At 36.9% G+C, this 21,385-nt stretch overlaps 1 protein-coding gene across 4 annotated transcripts in view; it reads right to left on the bottom strand.

Moving 5' to 3' along the window:
- Positions 1-21,385, bottom strand: part of SMAP1 (small ArfGAP 1) — a 274,830-nt gene that overhangs the window by 250,233 nt on the left and 3,212 nt on the right. Inside the window, exon 1 of one of the 4 annotated variants that reach the window (XM_074237313.1) lies at positions 20,532-20,746. The exons of 1 other annotated variant lie outside the window; for it this stretch is intronic. In XM_074237313.1, coding sequence (XP_074093414.1) covers positions 20,532-20,649 — 118 coding nt within the window. In that variant the 5' untranslated portion in view covers positions 20,650-20,746. Of the gene's footprint in view, positions 1-20,531; positions 20,747-21,385 lie in introns of those variants that run through there. 2 more of the 4 variants (XM_074237309.1, XM_074237308.1) reach the window with 2 other exon arrangements.

The raw sequence follows: 21,385 nt of genomic DNA, 5'->3' as shown, positions 1-21,385 counted from the left end.
CAAAAATAAATTTGAAAAATTTGAAAAATAGTATGCTTGGTCTACATTCAAACTCCACGGTTCCTTCTCTGGATGTGGATGGCACTTTCCATCACAAGTGCTTTAGAATTGTCTTTGATTATTATTATTAAGTCCATCATAATTGATCATCACACAATGTTGCTGTTCATGTTCTTCTGATTCTCAAGCTCAACAATGTTACCTTCTGCACTATCTAGCTGCCTCATTCCATTTCCAATATAACATAACAGCATTAGCTTGCTAGAATGTTTTAGGATATGATTTTTTTTTATTTTATAGATATAGTGTTTTACGGTTCACTTTAATTTCATTTTAGTTCAGGGAGTACAATGTTATATATATTTCATCCTTACTTTCCAAATATTTTATGCTTCAGAACAAGGCTATTTTATAAATTAAACCACTCTTTTAAGATATCAACTCACACTTAACAGACTGACAAAAAGAGCAAAAAAAAAAAATTTAAACTTCAATGTTGGTGAAAGACAAGGAAACAAGGCCTTCTTCACACTGACAGTGAACTATTGGCTGGTACCAACATTTTGGATGTTTATGTAGCAATATACAATGTAGCCAAACTAATTAAACATACTTAGTAATCGTTAAAATTTAAAGTTATCATAAACTTTTTTAAAAGGACCTATTTGTACATCATACTTAGTCATTTGGCCAAGAAATACCTACAGGCTTTTGACAACTTCAAGCACAAAGAGTCAATACAATGATGCAATAGCCAAAAAAAAGCTAATGAGATCTTGGACTGCATTTTGATAGGGATAATTATGATACTTCACTATATTCTCCCTGGTCAGACCAAATATAGAGTATTTTCTTTACTTCTAGGTACCAGAATAAGAAAGCAACTGATATGCTAGAGAAGGCAACCAGGATGTTTAGCTCCAGACAACAGAAGGAAGTGAGCATGGAATGATAGCTGAAAACGGGCAGATTTAGGATCAATACCCCAAAGGGAATGGAGAGAATCAGGAAACGAGTTTTCACCCTCACTGGAGACTTTCAAACAGAAATTGGATAAACTCTTGTTACTTATGATGTAGAGAGGTATGTTCGTTTTGGGATGCAATGACTAGATAGTTAGTTCCTAAATCTATTAATTTGTAACAATAAAAACCTGGAAACAATTTGGATGTCCAATGATTAGACAATATAGGAATATAAAATATGGAACTTAAAGAAAAGCAATATAGTACCATAAAAACACTAATAAATATTAAAGCAAACAATTATAAAAAGATATAAAGTGATTAAGCAGGTTAGCTTATCCAAAATTATACACTCTGACTAAAGTCATATAAAAAAAGAGAAAATTACACTTCTGATAGAGTGAAAGACTGTAGATCAAACCTATTTTTGATGGTTTGTTAATTCTTTTCGTTCTACTTCCCTAAAATGCAATGAGCTTTATCATTTAATTCCATGGTCTTTATATTTATGTGCCTTTATAGATTATAAAGTTTTAAGTTCATTTCAATATCCCTTACAATGTATATGCAAATCAGTCACAGGATGGATACCAATAGTTTTGTTTTGTTTTTAACATGGGGAAAAAATCATGTTGAAAATATGAAAAATAAACTGAAGATTTTTTATTTATAATGCTTACCCATTATGCAGAAGATTAACAGAGCTTCCATTGTTTTGGAAGGTTTTTGTTTTGTTTTTTAAATCACAATGCCATTATAGAAGCCCATATGGTACCAGACTGTCCCTCGTTAAATATGCTTTGAGAATTCTTCATAGCCACAAATAATGAAAAAAACACCAGTCAAGAAAAATCAAGATATTATTATAAGTGTAACAAGAACTACATAAAATCTTAAAATTTACAAAGGATTTTCCCCACAACTACCTTCTGAGGTATCCCTATCAAAATGCAGTCCAAGATCCCATTAGCTTTTTTGGCTGTTGCATCATAGAATTGACTCTTTGTGCTTGAAGTTGTTAAAAACCTATGGTAAAAGGTGGCCCAGTGAATAGAGCACCAGAGAACCTGGGTTCAAATCCGGCCTCAGACACTTAATAATTGCCTAGCTGTGTGGCCTTGGACAAGCCACTTAACCCCATTTGTCTTGCAAAAAAAACTTTAAAAAAAAGTGTTAATATGTTCTAGGCAGTTTATCTGGTAGTTCAGTGAATAGAATTCTGAGCCTATAGCTAGGACCTGAGTTCAAATCCAGTCTCAGACACTTGCTTATTTAAATCACTGTTAAATGGGAATAAGAATAGGGGTGGTGGGGATAAGATGAAGTAATATTTATAAAGCATATTGAAAACCTTTAAATGCTATATAAATGCTCTTATAAATAAATGTTCATGATTTTCTAAAATAAATTATATATCTAAACACATTTGACAGATAAATAAATTTTTCAAAAAAAGAAAAGTCAAAAAATCTGGAATAAATTTTTTTATTCTTCTTTGGCTCCAAAATGTGTTTTAAAAATGCACAGCCAGGTGGCAAGGTGGCACAGTGGATAGAGCACCAGCCCTGAAGTCAGGAGTATCTGAGTTCAAAACTGGCCTCAGACACTTAATTACCTAGCTGTGTGGCCTTGGGCAAGCCACTTAACCCCATTTGCCTTGCAAAAATATAAAAAAAAATGCACAAGATATTAAATAATTTTGCCATCTCTGATATTTTATTTTCTCCTCAAGGAGATGATTTATCTCCCAACACATTCATTTTTGATCAATGTATAGTATGGAAATAATGTAAAAATTATCAGACTGCCTTCTGTGGAGGGATGGGGGGAGGGGAAGGGGGTAAATTGTAAAATTCAAAACCTTACAGAAAATGATAGGTAGAAACTGTTATTATATATAATTGGAAAACAAATAAAATATTAATAAAGATATACAGGATAAATGATATGAAAGAGATACTAAGAGTTCAGTGAATGATTAAGTGAAATTGAAAACTGCAACAAATAACAACAATAAACATCATAATTAGTTTCTAAGTATAAATGAATAAAAAATACAACATTAGAAACATAAATCTAAAAATATTATAGAAAATAACTGCTATTTTTTTGGATTCTAGGTAGAAGCACAACAGCCCAATAACAATTCCAGAAGAAGGTCAAGTGTTCTATTATTTCATAAATCCTACAAAGCATCAGAGCTTATAGGAGATTGTTGTCTTACTTAGCTCAACCATTATGAAAGCAAAACTATGAAAAAAAAATAAGTCAGTCATTCTGGCAAGGTAGCTAAGACTCTATGCTTTAAATTCTCTTAGTATGGGGTGAAATTTTGCTGAAGTCATTTTCAACTCTAGAGCTAGCCTTTCTTTGTTACCCTTTACCCTACACTCCCTTATATGTTCCTTTGGAATGATTTTTTTTTAAAAATGATTTGTCAATGAACTGATAAGAACATTTGGTCCCCATTTGTGGCTGCCTGTAAGCCATGTGACTTTGTACAAGTAAGGAGTTGTCATAGGGTGATGGAATGAGCTTTTAATTGTGAACAAAGAGATTTGAATTGTAAATTAACTTTTCCTATGACCTTGGATTTATTGCTTTACAACTCTTGGCATCAGTTTCCTAATTTGTAAAACAGTGTTTGATTATATCTTCTAAGTCTCTTCTTACACCCATGATTCAAAATGCTGAAGAAGGCTAGATCATTTTGGCAGCATAAGTGATTAAGATGAAGTTCCTATGAAACTAGAAAACCGACAAATATAAGATAAAAAAAATTTCTAGTACAGAAGCTTCCTATTTTCACAACAGATGATTAGGGGCGGCTAGGTGGCGTAGTGGATAAAGCACCGCCCTGGAGTCAGGAGTACCTGGGTTCAAATCCGGTCTCCGACACTTAATAAATACCTGTCTGTGTGGCCCTGGGCAAGTCACTTAATTCCATATGCCTTGCAAAAACCAAAAAAATAAAAAAAAGAAATGCATAATCAGAAAATGGATAGACAAGTCATTTTACTGATAGTGAGGTATAACAGAGGAAATAATGCCAAGTGTTGCTTGGTATCTTCAGTTAAATATTTAAAAGGCTACCTTTGTTTTTAGTAAACAAATCAATTAGAATAGAAGGGTTTTACTATGCTGTTTAGATCTTCCATGGAGGAGTGATGGAAAGATAGGGATGAGACTCAGACAATATGAAAAGGTGTATATGGAAAGTGTCTATTTCAATTAAACCACAAATCCACTAAATACTAGAAAAAAATCTAAAACCTTTGGATTATATATTTCTGCATAATGCTCAAAAGAATTAAACTGAATAGAGGTAGTGTTACTAGAGTTAAACCTTGGAAAAAAGGATAAGATTTCAGTTGGTAGAAAACAGGCATTCCAGGCAAGATGGAGAATAGATGTATAATGACATTTCTTCATTCAATATTTGTTAAGCACCTACTAGGGTAAAAACAAACCAGACTATAGAAGGTTTGTGTTATGAGGGGAGACTAATGGAAAATTAAAGGAGGTGATGAAAAATATTAAGTAGAAGGTTTTAGAGTTTGAATTTGATCCTACAGTCAACTGAAAATTATTCAAGAATAACAGTTCAGACATCAAATAAAGCAAGTGAAAAAGCAACTCCTAATGTTTTAATTTCTAAGTAAATTAGCCATCTGTAAAAGTCCAATCTCAATAGTTCTTTGAAGAACAGCAGAATGATCTGAGAATTCTATATAACACAACCTTATACACAATATTTGTATATTTAAATAACAAAATCCCTTTGTATAGTTTCAAAGATAGCCTCATTTATGATAAATTTCACCACAGTGATTTGCAGATTCCAGCCAGTAGTCCAACATTGTAGTACGAACACCAGGATATAAGAATTAGTGCAGATTATTGAAATTTAAAGTGTTCTTCTAGATAACGCTAAATTTATTTAGCTTACCTCTTTCACAAGCTTATGTACTATTTTTATCAATCTAAAATCTTATGAAGCCTGAAAAAGTGCTAAGCATATAATAACTAATCAAAAAAACTGACATGCTAAATCAAACTGCTTGTTTTCCAGCTCCAAGTAAAACTATGTAAAAGAATTCCACAAAACTAGGGGAAAAAATACTGCTTAAATCAAGGACATTTATCAGAATCAAAAGTCTAACCCTATACTGAATCTTTACATTGAATTCACTTTTAAATAAAAGCAAAACATTAGAGTGGTGAATAAATAACATGAGAATTTAGATATTGCTCAGATTCAAAGAGCAAAAAAAAGTAACATTTAATGTAATCTACAAAATTATTACAACAAATTCAATAAAAGATATTTAAATGCTATGCTATGCAAGCTGTTAGGGAAACCAGGTTACTAAATACAGCATAAATCACAAAATTTTAGCTTCATTTATAAAAAAAACTACTGTAATATAAAAATCAACATATAAACAGAAATTTTCCTACCTACAAGTAGTTTTCTATATTAAAATGACAATGGAAGATCAAAAAATGTCAGCACAGAGAGCATTTTCTTAATAATGTAAAAATGAGAACTTTAATTATTAAGGTAATTTAATGGATGTAGAAGCAAGATGATCATAAAACCAAATTCATCATCATCATCATCAAAGAGGTAAAATAGAGAGTAATAAAGTATCACTGTTTGTGGTAAAAGGGCAAGGATGAAAGAAATTTGGACAAAGGTAACAAGGTTTCTTTTCAACCTTATCAAGCCAGCACAACCAAGACTAGTCATTGGTGGGAATGGGGTCCTTCATGCTTAAAGAGGACCACATGACATCAAGGAGGTAATATGACAGGAGAATGTCCTAGGCACTCCTTTAAAAAAAATTAAGTAGGGGGGGTGGCACGAGGCAGCAGCTAGGTGGTATAGTGGATAGAGCACTGGTCCTGGAGACAGGAGGACCTAAGTTCAAATTCAAACTTAGATACTTAATAATTGCCTGGCTGTGTGACCTTGGGAAAAGTCAATTAACCACATTTCCTTAAATTAAAAAAAAAATTAAGTCAGCCCACAATAGCATTAAGCCCCTCTTACTGTTGAAGGAAAGTTCTGGGATGTTTACTTAGTAAAAGAGAAAGAGAGGATTAAGAACTAAGAAATAAAACAGGTTTCTGCCAAGAAGTTAGAAGAGTGTTTAAATGAGAGATTCAAGAGAGTGTAAAGGGCATAACAATTCAATAAACGATTTACAGAATAATTCCCATCTTTAGAACTGAACTCAAGAGTTCTAAGAAGATTCAAAGGATAGACTTGATCTTGGCTCCCATTACATCTCATGCTATCTAGTTGAGAGGGTTGACTGAGAAAGGAGAGAAAGCTTCAAAAGTATGTGCTAAAGGGCTAAGTTTAAACTGCATAGCTATAGGAAAAAACTAACTGCAAAAGAAGTTGGAAACAACAGTAAATGTCCTGGGAAACATGACCTTAACTGAGTGCTAAAGCTGAGGCACAGGGAAAGCAAAAATGATAGCCTGAGTCACAAAAGAATCAAAAATGACAGTTTCCTTTTGGGTGGAAAGGTTTATTAATCAAAGCAAATACATCCTCTCCTTCCCCCACCTCCCACCCCCCAAGAATGAGGGGAAAAGCTTAGTTACTAACCACAAATTCCCTAGTGTATATGGCATAAAGTGCAGGTGACCCATCACTGAAAAGCTACTGAAACAAAGATGCACCAACTGCTAAGCAGTAGCAGTAGGGACAGCCAGCAAGAAGAGACTGAGATATAGGGCCTCATGGTGAGCAGGCCAAGCATTGAAAACCTCATGACATCCAAAGGCAGGCAGCCTCAAGAGCAGTACAGATGCCCCTCCCATGGATGCCTAGTCAAATGCATGGGGAAGGCATCGCACACTCTTTAAGGAGGGCCATAAAGACCAGACCCCCCAGATTTCATTCTTTGTCATCACAAATCTAGACCTCTTCTGTGACTCAGTCTCTTAATAATGTAGAGAGGGTCAATGACTTGGGTTCAGTCATATTTGGGGGGGGGGGGGGAGATGAACACTGACTAAGACCTATAAAGGAAGCCTGGGTGATCTCATAAAACAGAATGGTCTGAATCAATTGCTCTGAATCTCACTGAGATTCAAGCAAACTTATAGCACTTTTTGCTTTTCTAATACAGTTATCATACAATGATGTGCAGAAGCAGAATGATGCCATAGAAATGGAGCTGGATTTGAAGTCAGAATCTTGGTGAGAATCTTGTCTTATTCCCTTCCAGGACCTTGGGAAAGTCATGACCACTTTGAGACTTATTTTCTCTCTTTTATTTTTTCCTTTAAGATCAAGGGTCTGAACTAGATGACCAGCAAACACCATGAAATGTACCCAGGGCAGGAGCAGCTAGGTGGTACAGTGGATAGAGCACCCACCCTGGAGTCAGGACGGACCAAGTTCATATCCGACCTCAAGACATTTACTAATTACCTAGCTGTGTGACCTTGGGTAAGGTACTTAACATCATTGCCTTGCAAAGAAAAAAAAAACCTAAAAAAATGTACCCAGGGTAGCATGAAAGAAACACAAATCAATCTGTTTAAAAAGATACATATTTTTAAGGTAAGAGAAATACTGAGGAAAACTGGAAGACAGAATCATAGGACATTGCTCTAAGAGGAAGAAGCAAAGACTCTTTAAGAAATCAGAAGGTCACTGGGGAGAATAAGCCAGGCAAAGTCAGGAAAAAAGTCCTTCTAGGGCACCAGAGAAGCCTAGGAGATGCCACCTCAGCCAAAGACTCAGCCAGACTCCTCTCATGTATTAGAGGTAGCCTTTTCTAAGAATCACTAATTCACAAACTTCTTTAACTCTGGTCTAGCTGAAAGTCCTAGGAAAAAGTCTGCAGATTTCAATTCTCTAGAATTGACAAAAGAATTTTGTTCAGTTTAGTTTAGTTGGGTTCCACCGGCTATTTGTATCTGCCATGGGTTATCATCACCTTCTAAATAAAGTTCAGCACCTTCTAAAGCCCTGGTTTGGGTTTTGCTGTCTGTTCTATCAATGTTGGTTCCTAACTAGTCCTACTAGACTGTAAGCTTCATGAAAGAAGGAACCATGCCTTATTTAAATTTTTCATCTACCCTGGACAATACTCAGTACTCACTTATTATCTGCTAAATAAAGAAATGAAACTTCTCCTGGGGAATCCTATATGTATACCACATCCATTACTCAAAATATAAACTGACAAAAGAGAGCTAGAATGAATATGGTGGACCCAATAAAACCTCTTGCTACACAACTATGGTTCTTGTTTTGAATATCTTTAAAAAAAGGCTATAACAATTAAAAAACTCTGGGTAATCTCTCATACTATAAAAATAGAGGTTGAACTAAATAATCTCAAAGATGCTTTCCAGTTCTAAATTCCTAAAGTTTATAAATGAAGAAAGAGATGAGCATAAATGTTTTAAATCTCTAGAATGTCAGTAAATCAGGCAAAATTTCTTTTGAAGTTTCTCAAACTTTAACAGTTATTAATTTTCAGGTAAGATGATGAAGATGTGGCCATCTAATATAGTCTACAATCCAATTTACAATCTACTTAGCCAAGTTTAAATTATTGCTCTATGTTTATTTAAAGGAATTAAAGAATAAAAGAATAAATCAAGTGACACAGTGGTTAGAATACTGGCCCTGGAGTCAAGAGGACTTGAGGTCAAATATGACTTCAGAAACTTAATAATTAATTACCTAGCAGTGTGAACTCAGGCTAGTCATTTAACCCAATTGCCCTGCAAATAAATAAATAAATAAATCAAATAAAAGAAAGCTTGAGGGACAGCTAGGTGGTGCAGTGCACAGAGCACCAGCCCTAGAGTCAGGAGTACCTGAGTTCAAATCTGGCCTCAGACACTTAATTACCTAGCTGTGTGGCCTTGGGCAGACCACTTAACCCCATTTGCCTTGCAAAAACCTAAAAAAAAAAAAAAAAAAAAAAAAGCTTGAAAAAAATACATGAAACTAAAGTGGAGATTCCATTTCTACACACAGCTTCTACCTCTCCAAGACATATTAAAACTAATATTTTAATGCTTTTACATGAAAGGTAGAATATTAACTCTTCATAATGTTTGTGGTTCATTCTCAAAGAAGCCCATGATATCAGGAACGTGATGCATGAAAAGCACATGAATTGGATTTGAGTGAGGGGGTGTTGCACTAAATCACCAGTCTCATTTTCCCCTCTGGAGTCATCTGATCCAGTGGTCAAATATGAATCCGGGATGACCAGAGATGGCCCCGGATGTGAGGCAGTCTGGGTTAAGTGATTTGCCCAAGGTCACACATCTAGTAAGTTTCAAATGTCTGACCCTAGGTTTGAACTTCCATCCTCCTGCCCCATTAGTTCTTAATATGCTCTGAACTAATGAATGTATACTCACTGACAAGCATTTTATACTTTAATGGTTCTCTAATTGAATCATGTGTGCTAATCTTTCTCTAAACAAAATGTTCCTTGAAATCAGGCAGTAAGGCATATACTGCTTTTTTAAACTACTATTTTATTGTTTTCCAATGTTATACAATAGTAGTTTCTACCTATCATTTTTTGTAAGATTTTGAATTTTATAATTTTCCCCCACCCTCTTCCCTCCACCTCCCCCATTGAAGGCAGTCTGATAATCTTTACATTGTTTCCATGCTATACATTGATTGAAATTGAATGTGTTGAGAGAGAAATCATATCCTTGATGAGAAAATAAAATATTAGAGATAGCAAAAAAAAAAAGACACAAAAAAATTGAAGGTAATAGACTGGTCTTTGTTTCAACTCCACAGTTCTTTCTCTGGATAGAGATGATATTCTCCCCGATTATGGTAATGATGGAATGAGCAAGACCATTAACATTAAGGTTGATTATCACTCCCATGTTACTGTTAGGGTGTTCAATGTTCTTCTAGTTCTGTTCATCTCACTCAGCATCAGTTCATCCCTCCAGGCTTCTCTAAAATCCCATCCCTCTTGGTTTCTAATAGAACAACAGTGCTCCATAACGCACATATACCACAATTTGTTCAGTCATTCCCCATTTGATGGACATTCCCTCAATTTCCGAACATTTGCTACAACAAACAGAGCTAATATGAATATTTTTGAACAAGTGATGTTTTACCCTTTCTCATGATCTCTTCAGAGTATAGACCCAGTAGGGTATTTCTGAATCAAAGGGTGTGCACATTTTTATTGCCTTTTGAGCATAACTCCAGATTGCTCTCCCAACACATCAGATGAGTTCATAACCTGACCAATAATATATTAGTGTCCCAGATATTCCATATCCCCTCCAATACTGAACACTGTACTTTCTGGTCATATTGACCAATCTGATAGGTATGAGATGGCTCAGAGATGCTTTAATTTGCATTTCTCTAATCAGTAATGATTTAGAACAATTTTTCATATGACCATGGATAGCTTTGATTTCCTCATCTGTAAATTGACTTTGCATATCCTTTGACCTTTGTCAATTGGAGAATGGCTTGTTTCTTTATAAATGACTCAAATCTCTATATATTTTAGAAATGAGTCCTCTGTCAGAAAAACTAGTTGTAAAAATTGTTTCCAAATTTACTACATTTCAGGTGGCTAGGTGGCACAGTGGATAAAGCACCGTCCCTAGAGTCAGGAGTAGCTGGGTTCAAATCCGGTCTCAAATACTTAATGATTATCTAGCTGCGTGGCCTTGGGCAAGCCACTTAACCCCATTTGCCTTGCAAAAACCTAAAAAAAAAATTTACTACATTTCTTTTGATCTTGGTTATAGTGGTTTTGTCTGTGCAAAAGTATTTTAATTTAATGTAATCAAAATTATCTAGTTTGTTTTTAATGATATTCTCCATCTCTTCCGTGGTCACAAACTGTTTCCCTTTCCATAGATCAGACAGGTAAACTATTCCTCGATCTCCTAGTTTGCTTATAATATTGTCTTTTATGTCTAAATCCTGTACTCATTTTGATCTTATCTTGGTAGATGGTGTGAGATATTGGTCCAATACAAGTTTCTGCCGGACTACCAATTTTCTCAACAGTTTTTATCAAAGAGAGAGTTCTTATCCCAGAAGCTGGATTCTTTGGGTTTATTAAACAGCAGATTATTATAATCATTTCCTGCTGACTCTTCTGTACCTAATCTATTCCACTGATCCACTACTCTATTTCTTAGCCAATACCAGACAGTTTTGATGACTGATAAGGCATACACTGCTAATAAATTACCATGAATTAAAAGATCAGTGCTAAAAATCCTACTCTGATACTTACCTGCTCAGTATTGGAAGTACTTGTTTAATCAACAACTTAAAGAAGTTGGGTTAGTAAGGTGTCAAGTATTTAAAACTTAATTCATAATAATAACAATGATCATAACCAAACAAGCTAGTTTAGCAGTTTTTTATTTTCCCTTGAAAAGAATTGGAATAAGGATGAGAGTATATTGTCATAGTCTCCACCCAGAAAGTAAGTAAATAAAAGACTACTAGGTAGAAACAGCCTCTGTCTATGGTATATGTAATTGGATTCAAAACTTAACTTCCACAGAGCACTAGCAAACCTTTTTATTTCAAAGGTCACATGAATCATTATAAAATATAGTGTGGTATAATGGTACCACACTAAGCTATGGACTACCACCTTGCTGTGGTCAAGGAAGGTAAGTTGTGACACTAACTTTAATTTTTAAAAAAGTCTCCAGGAGAGAAGGAAGTAGCAAGTAAAAGGACAATTACAAACTGATTAAGTGGAGGCTGTTAGTCAAAGTCCAAGAGTTCTCATTCTAGCTGTCACCAGTCCCTTCCATGTAGCCAGAGGGGGAAAGTCACTGACAATTAAAAAACCACAGGCACAAAATCACCACCCAAAGTATATACAGATTTAAGAAAGGATTATGATTTGGGGGAACTTCAAATGTTTGCATATTTCCCTGGACAACAACCTGATGGAAAAACATCTTAAACAACATGGCAGAGATTGTTCTGTGATCAAGGTATAGTAGTTGCAGACAAAAATACTTTTAAGTTCCATTAAGTCCATTAAGACTTGACAGAGGGGCGGCTAGGTGGCAGTGGATAAAGCACAGGCCCTGGAGTCAGGAATACCTGGGTTCAAATCCGGTCTTAGACACTTAATAATTATCTAGCTGTGTGGCCTTGGGCAAGCCACTTAACCCCATTTGCCTTGCAAACCCCCCCCCAAAAAAAAGACTTGATAGAAGAAAAAATTTCCTTCACTGGAGATGCTGAAAAAGGAGGTAGAATGAGCCACCTGCCTGGTGATAAAAGGAAAGAAGAGTCAGCATTAAAGAAACCTTAGAGGCCACAGTCCAACCCCCTCATTTTATGGATTTAGAAAAATGAAGTAGACAAAGTTTAAATAAACTGTTCAAGGTCACATTGAGCCAGAATATGAACCTGGGTCCTCTGACACTTAATCCAGTACTCTTCCTACTGTACTTCCTCTACCCCTCCTTGGATGTAATAACCAAAGTCTCAGAAGGACTGGAGCTACTAATACTGGAGATTTCTGAACTCTTTCAAAGAAGGTTTCTGAGAAATCAGTCATAATCATCCTATGTCCTCCTGGGCAACATGAAGAAGATTCCCACTGCACTGGAGGTTGAAGGGGAAAGATCCTTCTATCTCTCTTGGGGAGAAAGGTATGGTGATATCAGAGATTCTGAAGACTCTTCTTCTTTCTTTGGTGACAAGGAAAACCAAAGCTCCCTCAACAGAATGAAAACCTAGAAGGAGAAGCAGCAAGTTCCAAATCTGTGCCAAAAGTAGAACCAAAGTTAGCCCTCCTATCATTATCTTCCTTCATGATTTCAATGACTCTCTATGGAAAAAATTCTCAAATATCTATTTCTAGTCCTAACATCTCAACTGGCCCTCTCTCTCTCTCTCTCTCTCTCTCTCTCTCTCTCTATATATATATATATATATATATATATATATATATATATACACACACACACACACACACACACACACACACACACGTCCCACCAGCACCTCAACCTCAGAATGTCTGTTATTTTAACATTCTCCTAAACCTTCACCTGAATGTCGCCATTTCTCTAAGGAGTGCCACCCATTCACCCTATCTCCCAGCCTGAAACCTTGGTGTTATCTTTGACTCTTCATCTCCCTCATCTCCTATACTTCCATTTTATTCACTATGGTAATATTTTGATAACTCCCTTCCCACATATCCATTCTTTCCCTCACATTTCACACTGTATTATTCTATATTACTCAGCTCATACTCTATGCTAGAATCCAAATGGATTAATCTCTCTTTCTTGAACCCTCAGTGAGTTCTACCTTTGTGTTCTCCAGGTAATAAGAGTCTAGGTGGAGCATTAGGTAAATTACCAATCCTGAAGCCAAGAGCACCTAAATTCAAATCCAGCCTCAGACACTTACAAGCTATGTGCACCTTGGGCAAGACACTTAATCTTGATTGCCTCGCATTCAGGACCATCTCCAGTAGTCCTGATTCATATCTGGTCACTTGACCAAAAAGGCTGCAGAGGAGAAAGTGAGGCTGGTGATTGCACAGTATCCCATTCACTCAAATCCAATTTGCATGCATGTCATTCCATCCCCTCCCTAAAATCATGGTCATCTTTGAGAAGGAAGGACAAATATCCATCCACTTATTCCAATATCTAGAATATTTTCTTTTATTCACTGTATTACTATTTATCCTTTAGAGATCAATTTAAATGGCACCTCTTTCATAAAGCCTTCCTTAATGAACATATCAATAATCATCTCTCTACTTCATCAGACCTGTTAAGGGTCTGGAAACATCTTTGTTCCAGGGGATATGCTTGTTCATTTGTGGGTAGAAATGGATAACTTCTGGGATCCAATCTAATTCTAATTCTGGAATTGAAAATCTGGATTTAAGATGAGATCAGTCAATTACTAACTGTATAACCTTGAACTAGTCACTATCTCAGTTTGCTCATTTGTAAAATATGTATAAAAGTATGTTCAATTCAGTAAGCACCTGCTTAGTCAGAGAAGCATTGATGAAAAGGGATCATAGGAACACAGAATCAGATATGGAAGAAACCTCAAAGCAACTCATCCAACTCTCATTTTACAGATGAGGAAATCATCAAGACCCAGTGAAAAATGACTTGCCCAAGTCAGAATCCTACCTAGGAAGCAGAAAAGCTGGGATCTTAAACAGTCCTATATAAAATCATAGTTCTACCACTAAAGTCACCTAGTCCAACTATTTCATTTTATAAATGATGAAACAGGTAATCTGGCCAAGGTCACATAGGTCATAACCATCAAGTGAAGAATTTTAACCCAGATCTTCTGACCACAAAACCAGTGTTCTTTCCCCTTTACCAGGAACATGAGGGGGAAGTGGAACAGGTGAGACTTACACCCAAATAACCATAATACAAGTTAATCATAAAAATAATTAAGTGCATATGAGAGGTCAAACAGTGGCACCAGAGGTCAGATGGTAAAAGGATCACTTCTACAGCTGAAATATTAAGGAAAAATTGGAGAAGTAGTAACTGACCTGCCTTGGATAAGCACTGTGAAAAGGATACTCAAAGTGCTGTGTAAGTCATGATCCACTACTTCGTGAGAGCAAAGATTTATTTCTCATATTGATAATGAATTATTGAATTGAGAGCAGAATTTTTTCAGAAGCCTATAGGATTTCTCAATCTCTAAAGGACATTGTTGATAAATAAGATGCATTAACTTTCTTAGCTATCTTCATACCTCACTCAGGTGCAGTAACCTATTATGTTCTACTCAGGTCAGAATAGAGGTAAATTCTTTGATTAAACTGTCCAAGGCTGGGGCAGCCAGGTGGTATAGTGGATAGAGCACTGGCCCTGGAGTCAAGAGGACCTGAGTTCAAATGTGACCTCAGACATGTAATCATTACCTAACTGTGTGACCTTGGGCAAGTCATTTAACCCCCAGTGCCTTGCCAAAAAAAACTGTCTGAGGCTGGGAGAATGATTTGGAAGTAAATGACAAAATCAAAGTCAAGTCCCCTCTCATTAAAATATTCATTCTTCATTACTTATTCAGAAAACACCCACATTTCCAAGGGTACATAGCTTTAAATGAGTTCCATGAGGTGTTTCTAGCATTCAAGAGTTTCCCTGACCCTTTTATTAATATGCTACCATGTTAAGAAAAATGATTAATTACTCAGAAACTGTCTCTAGAACTTTTTAAGCATCATATTTATAATTTCAAAAGGCAAGAACAACCTTTACATCTAACAATTAGAGAATGACTAAACAATTTATAATATGTGAATAAGTATTTCTGTGCCAAGAGAAATTTTTTAATGATAACGATAAAGAAATACAAGTATAGAATGCTGAATCAGAATATATGACAATTTAAACAATAACAGAACAGAAATAAGGACCTAATCTGTACTTTGCACTGAAAACTCTCAATCAATACAGAGAGTACTTTCTATGAAATTCTGCAACAATGACAACAAAAAAATAATAGCAATAAAATATTTTCAAAACACAAGGTTGATAAAGCTCAGTTTTAGATGAAATCACTAAAAAGAAAAGCTTGTAACAATAAAAGTCAAATTCCTTAGTAGTCCTAGCTGTTTAAAGAATGTGACTGCTTATGGGTAAAATATTATGTTGTTCAGGTGGGAAACAATTCTTCATGAGATTTTTTTTCTTGGCAAAAATACTGGAGTGGGGGCAGTTAGGTGGCTTAGTATATAGAGCTCTGGCCCCGGGGGTCAGGAAGACCTGTGTTCAAATCCAACTTCAGACACTTAATAATACTTAGCTGTGTGCCCTTGGGCAGATCACGTAATCCCACTGCCTTGCAAAAACAAAAAAAATAAATAAATAAAACTAAAAATACTGGAGAAGTTAAATTGATGGTAGTTCTTTCGTTTTCAAAGATCAATGACAACACAATGGGGTGATGTCACACTCTTTACAGTGACTAGATTTTAAGTGAGGCAGAGTAGCACAAAGTTGTCAGCCTCACTGTCCCTTCCAGAATCACTGAAGTCCAGTACCAAGACAAAAGTCAAGAGGTCTGGTGATAGCTCAGGAAGTAGTTGATGACCTTAGCATCTTGATAGCTAACAAAGCTCTAAGCCCCCCAAAGCTCCTGCTTCAGCCTCCTTCACGGCTTCTGGTACACATACACCATTCATTCTGCCAGGTAGTCTTCACATACTTGAAGTAGACTAACCCTCATCAACAAGTTTGAGGCTTCTTGGCTAGTTTAGATCCTTCTGCTGAGACAGTTTACAAGGGTGAAGTCACTGCATGCCATCATTTCTAGGGTCACACAAAGACTAAGTCTCTGAGGCTGGATTTGAACTCATCTTCCTAACTCTAAGCTTGGCACTCTATTCACTGAGCCACACAGCTCTTTCCTCTACTTTGCTTGTAAATTTTGATTTACATCAGTTTTCAAGAATCAAATATAATCAGCAGGACTAATCTTTGGCTTAAATCCAAATTTCACCCATTGCAATTTAAGATCAAAAAAGACTTATCTAACATACAGATCTGAAAATAGCTTCATTTCCATGATTATATTAAATACCTTTTCCTGGGATCTCCCTGTAGACTATAAAGTGCTATTACACTAGGTATTTCAATTTGGAATTTGGGAAAAAAGGAGGGAGGAGTAGAAGATAAGTAACAAGAAGAATAGAAAAGTCAGCAGAATCTTAGGAGTTATAAAGGTCACAGGAGTCAACAGACCAAGAATTCCCTTCAGTGCATCCCTGACAAGCAGTGAACCAGCTTCTGCCAAGAACTGTTCATTGGCAAAGACTCTCATTTCATCACAAAGTACACTATTATGTTTAGAGATAACTCTGATAGTTTAGAAAGTTAGCTCTCTGGACAAAATCTGATTCCCTAAATTCCACCTATTAGTTTTAGTTTTACCCTTTGTAGTTTTGCTACATCTTAATACTAAAGGCTTTGTGAAAATCCTTCAAAGCAGAAACAGATAAAAGAATGTAGCTACAACTAGGAGTGGTGATCCCTTCCTGAAAATAAAGTAGTTATACAAGTTTGAGAGGGATGTAGGTTGTTGGTATTGCAATCTCCAGCTGTCAAGCACAGAAACAATGTCAATCCAAGAGAGACTAAGTCAAGATATTTTACACAGAAATACACTTTTGAAATGTTCCTTGGACACAAGGGTCCAGCTTTCCTTCACTATTCTCAGCTAATAAGGGCTGAGAAATTAGACTTTGGTATATGATTTAATTTTTCAGCAAGAAAAGGGTCTAGATCCCTCCTAGGGGCAAGGTTAGGAGTTCAATGATAACTGAGACCTTATCAATAAAAATCAAATGCAAATCTATTATTTTAGGGAGAAACAGTTGGAAAACAGGAAAGGTTTGCAAATCTACATCCACATAGTGTTTCTTCAGTAACTAGCTGAAAATTTTGAATGCCCAATATTTCTTTAACTAGCCTTGAGCAAGGCATAATCTCTCTGGGCCTCATAGGGGTGGGGGTGGGGGGGGTGGAGAAGATGCTCAGATTAGATGATCTTTAAATTCCCTTCTACCTATGAATTCTAAGGTTCTGTCTAATCCAAGAATTCCTAAGTGACTTCCACCTATATATTTTCATAAGGTTACCTTACCAGTAACTGACTGGACAAGTGACCCAAATTTTTCATTAATGAGCTTCAAATATTTAAACCAAATCAAAACCATTCCTTTAACTTCTTATTTGGTATAGCCTGGTGGATGAGTCTTCAAATATTACAACTAGATTTCAAGCTGGCAAAATGCCCAAACTTCTCAAGTGTTCCAAATTCTAGAAGCAAATAATAGCCCAGTAGGGTTACTCAAATTCACACTAAGTCAAGGAAAAGACTGGGAGAAGAAACATAGCTCCATCTGTTCTGATTCCCAAGTTTCCAGACAGTCTTGGTAAGGGTAGGATCAACAGCAAGAAGCTGGCTTGTACCATCCTTTTCCTCTTTCAAAAGTGACTTCCTGAACAGAGTCATTGTAAGAAAAGATTGTAGACTACTAACTCAGGAAGATTCTAAAATCTGATTTACAGAGTTCTATAATCTACTGAAAAAAGAGCTAATTTTAATTTTGGTAAATATAACTGGAGATCAGCAGGCTAAGTATACCTTGCACCAACTTTTATTTTCTAAAGCTATAAATTTGACCAGGAAGTTGTATGCTGAGCTAAAGGTCATGAAAAAACTTCAAGAGGTTCATTAGAAGAAAATATTTAACCATGATAAGACTAGTATCATGGAACAAGACCAAAACAGCTTATGCTGTATGTTTATGCCTAAAAGTCCTACCCCAAAGACAAAATATTAAGTTCTTTAAATTGCACAACTGCCATCAATTTTCAAGTGTTAAAATTGTATGACCAATATTAATTTAAAAATGAATGCTGGTCCCAGCAACAATATATTTCGCTGTCAAAGAAATATATTTTATATAGTATTAAACTTCTCTATTCTTAAAATATTTTTAAATATATTGTTTGCAAAGTTTAAAATAAGAACTGAGAAAAAAGACTTACAGATAAAAAGAAAAGAAACAAATTATGTCGTTTTGCTCACTAGGAAAGACTGTGTTGCAATGGCATAAGAGGTGGTGGAAGAAGAACAGGCTTCAGAAACAAGAAGGCCTGGGTTCAAATGTTGCCTCTGACAAACAGTAGCTATTTAATTTTGGAAAAGTCAATTAAGTTCTCAGTGTGATGTGCCTTGGTAGACAAAGCTCCCTTATGCAAGATTTCCCTACATCAGTGAATTAGAAAGTCCAGGTCAAATCCCCCTATATCCATATTGTGTGTGTATTCCAGATACACACACACACACACACACACACACACACACACACACACACACACACGTGTGTGTGCGCTCTTTCGTATTCCAGAGTTCCCTAGATTCAAGTAGGGACAAACTACTTATTATTTTGTGCTATATCATTTCTATCCACCCCAAACCTACATCAACAAAAACGAAATAAACACAAACAAATTAACTTTTCATTCAGCTGGGCATATGAGCTATAAAAGAAAATTTTCTATCTAGTAAACAGCACCAAATGATGCAACATCAGCTCACTGTCTCATAAAATTTTGAAGCTGGAATGAACTCTATAGGTTTATTTAGTCTAATACCTCCAAAAGGCAGATAGTGAAAGTTAGGTTCAGAAAAATGAAAGGTCTTGGCTTAAGGTTAAACCTAGTTAATGATGGACCCTGGTGAATAAGACTAATAAAATACTATTTATCTGTATATGTACTTAAACAAACACTACCCAAAATGGCAGGCAGGCTAGTATACTACTGTAAGCACATAGATTCAACATTAAATGGTATATATATATAATGAGCTTTCAAAATACTCTATTCACAATAATGAACTTTTATCACCCAAAATGATTAACACAAAGTTCACAACATTTGGTAGTATTCTCACACCTATACATAAGTTTGTTACATCACACCATCTAAAATTTCAATTACTATCAGAATTATGTCTCTTGTTTGAAAAAAAAAAAAGCAAAAAAACTTCAACCAGAAAGGAATGTCACATTCAAAATGTTGTTCTAATGGTCTGAAGGATTATGCCCACATTCACTACTAGGGGTTGAGAAACTTTCTGATTGTTATGTTGCTTAGCCTAGGCATTACCAAGGCACTGAAACATGACTCATGTAGTGAACATGAGCAGTGGATAATGAAGCTTCAGGAAAAGACTAGGTTAAATAATGCCCGGAATTTCAAACACTGCCAAGAATAAGCATATAGTCTTTGCTGTTGGATAAATTTACCTACTTCACGGGGAATAACATAAGAATGCCAATACGGATGTTTTTAACCATGACTTTCTGGTAAAATAACCAAAACATTTTTCAAGTTCAAGTTTTTGAAATGATAAAATAGGTCTACCCCTGAATAAATGGAAAATATATATATATATATATATATACATATATATATATATATATATATATACACACACACACATAGTTATACATCTTTATGTATAAGATTTCTGTGTCACAGATGGCCAAAAAGACCAAACAAACCTCCAAGGGCACGGACCGGAATCAGGTGTTTTATGTCTCTGGACCAATAAAACGCATTTCTAACCTCGACTGGGCGATTAGAGTAATAGAATGCAGTTTTTCTGCAGGTGTGTTATCTGCATGTGCTATCCCCCCTGCCCGGCATGAGGCAGGCTCCTTCAGAGCCCCAGCAGCTGGTCTCTGAAGCCTTCCCGGGCAGGCTCACTGTGCCCCGCGTCTCCAAGAATAAATGAAATGCCTGCTCACCGACTCGTGATCAGTCTCACCCACCTCCCACCACCAACTCGCCAAAAAACAAAGCAAAAAAGGAAAGAGGATGCCCCCCCCCGCGTCCACTTATAGCCGTATCCGACTAAAAAGGGGCCGCGCGGGAGGGGCGGAGGCCCGGGCCCGGGGTCGCCGCGACCCCCAGCAGGCGGGTGGCGGCGGGAGGAGGGGGCCCGCTCGCTACCTTTGGCCTCGCAGTCGGCGCAGTACTTGTTGTCCTCCTCCCGGAGCAGCTTGGCCAGGATCAGCTGGTGCTGCTCGTTCAGCTTCTGAGCCTTCTCCCGGCACGAGCGCGTCGCCATCGCGGGGGGCTGCGGGGGCCGGACACACCCGGCACCGCCCGGAGATGGCCCGAGAGGCGGCGGCGGCGGCGGCGGCGGCGGCGGCACCGGCACCAGCGAAGGCCGACGTGCCTCCGGCGCCGGGCGGGAGAAAGGAAGGAAAGGAGGCGAGCGCCGACTTCCGGGCCGGTGCCCAGCCGGACCCGCCCACAGCCGGCCGCGCTCACCGCGCACGCGCGGCGCGGCCCGGCCCCCTCCGCGCCGCTGCGCGCCCGAGCGCGGGGCATGCGCACAGCCGTGCTCCGGAGGCGCTGCTCCTTCCCCTTCCCTGCCCCCAGGGTCACGGAGCCAGGGTTGGACTGGAGGGTGTGTGGGGCCGCCCTTGGATTTGGAGCCCTTTAAAAAAAATAATTCAGGTTTCTTGGCAACTATTTTTCCTCCTCCAGCTCATTTTAGAAGAAAACTGAAGCAAACAAGGTTAAGCGACTTGGTCACACAGCTAGATAAAAGGCTCTGAGGCTGACTTTGAACTCAAGGAGATGGCACTGGATCCACTTAGCTGCCCAACCTTAGGTTTGAGCTGTGTGTGTGTGTGTATATATATATATACATATATATGTATATATGTATGTGTGTATATATACATATATATGTGTATGTGTATATATAGTGTGTATATACGCACATATATACATATATAAATAATATATATTATATATATAAATATGTATATATAATATATTATATATACATATGT

Source organism: Macrotis lagotis, chromosome 5, assembly GCF_037893015.1.
Source record: "Macrotis lagotis isolate mMagLag1 chromosome 5, bilby.v1.9.chrom.fasta, whole genome shotgun sequence".
NCBI classification, from domain to species: Eukaryota; Metazoa; Chordata; class Mammalia; order Peramelemorphia; family Peramelidae; genus Macrotis; species Macrotis lagotis.
This window is presented reverse-complemented; position numbering and strand designations above follow the sequence as displayed.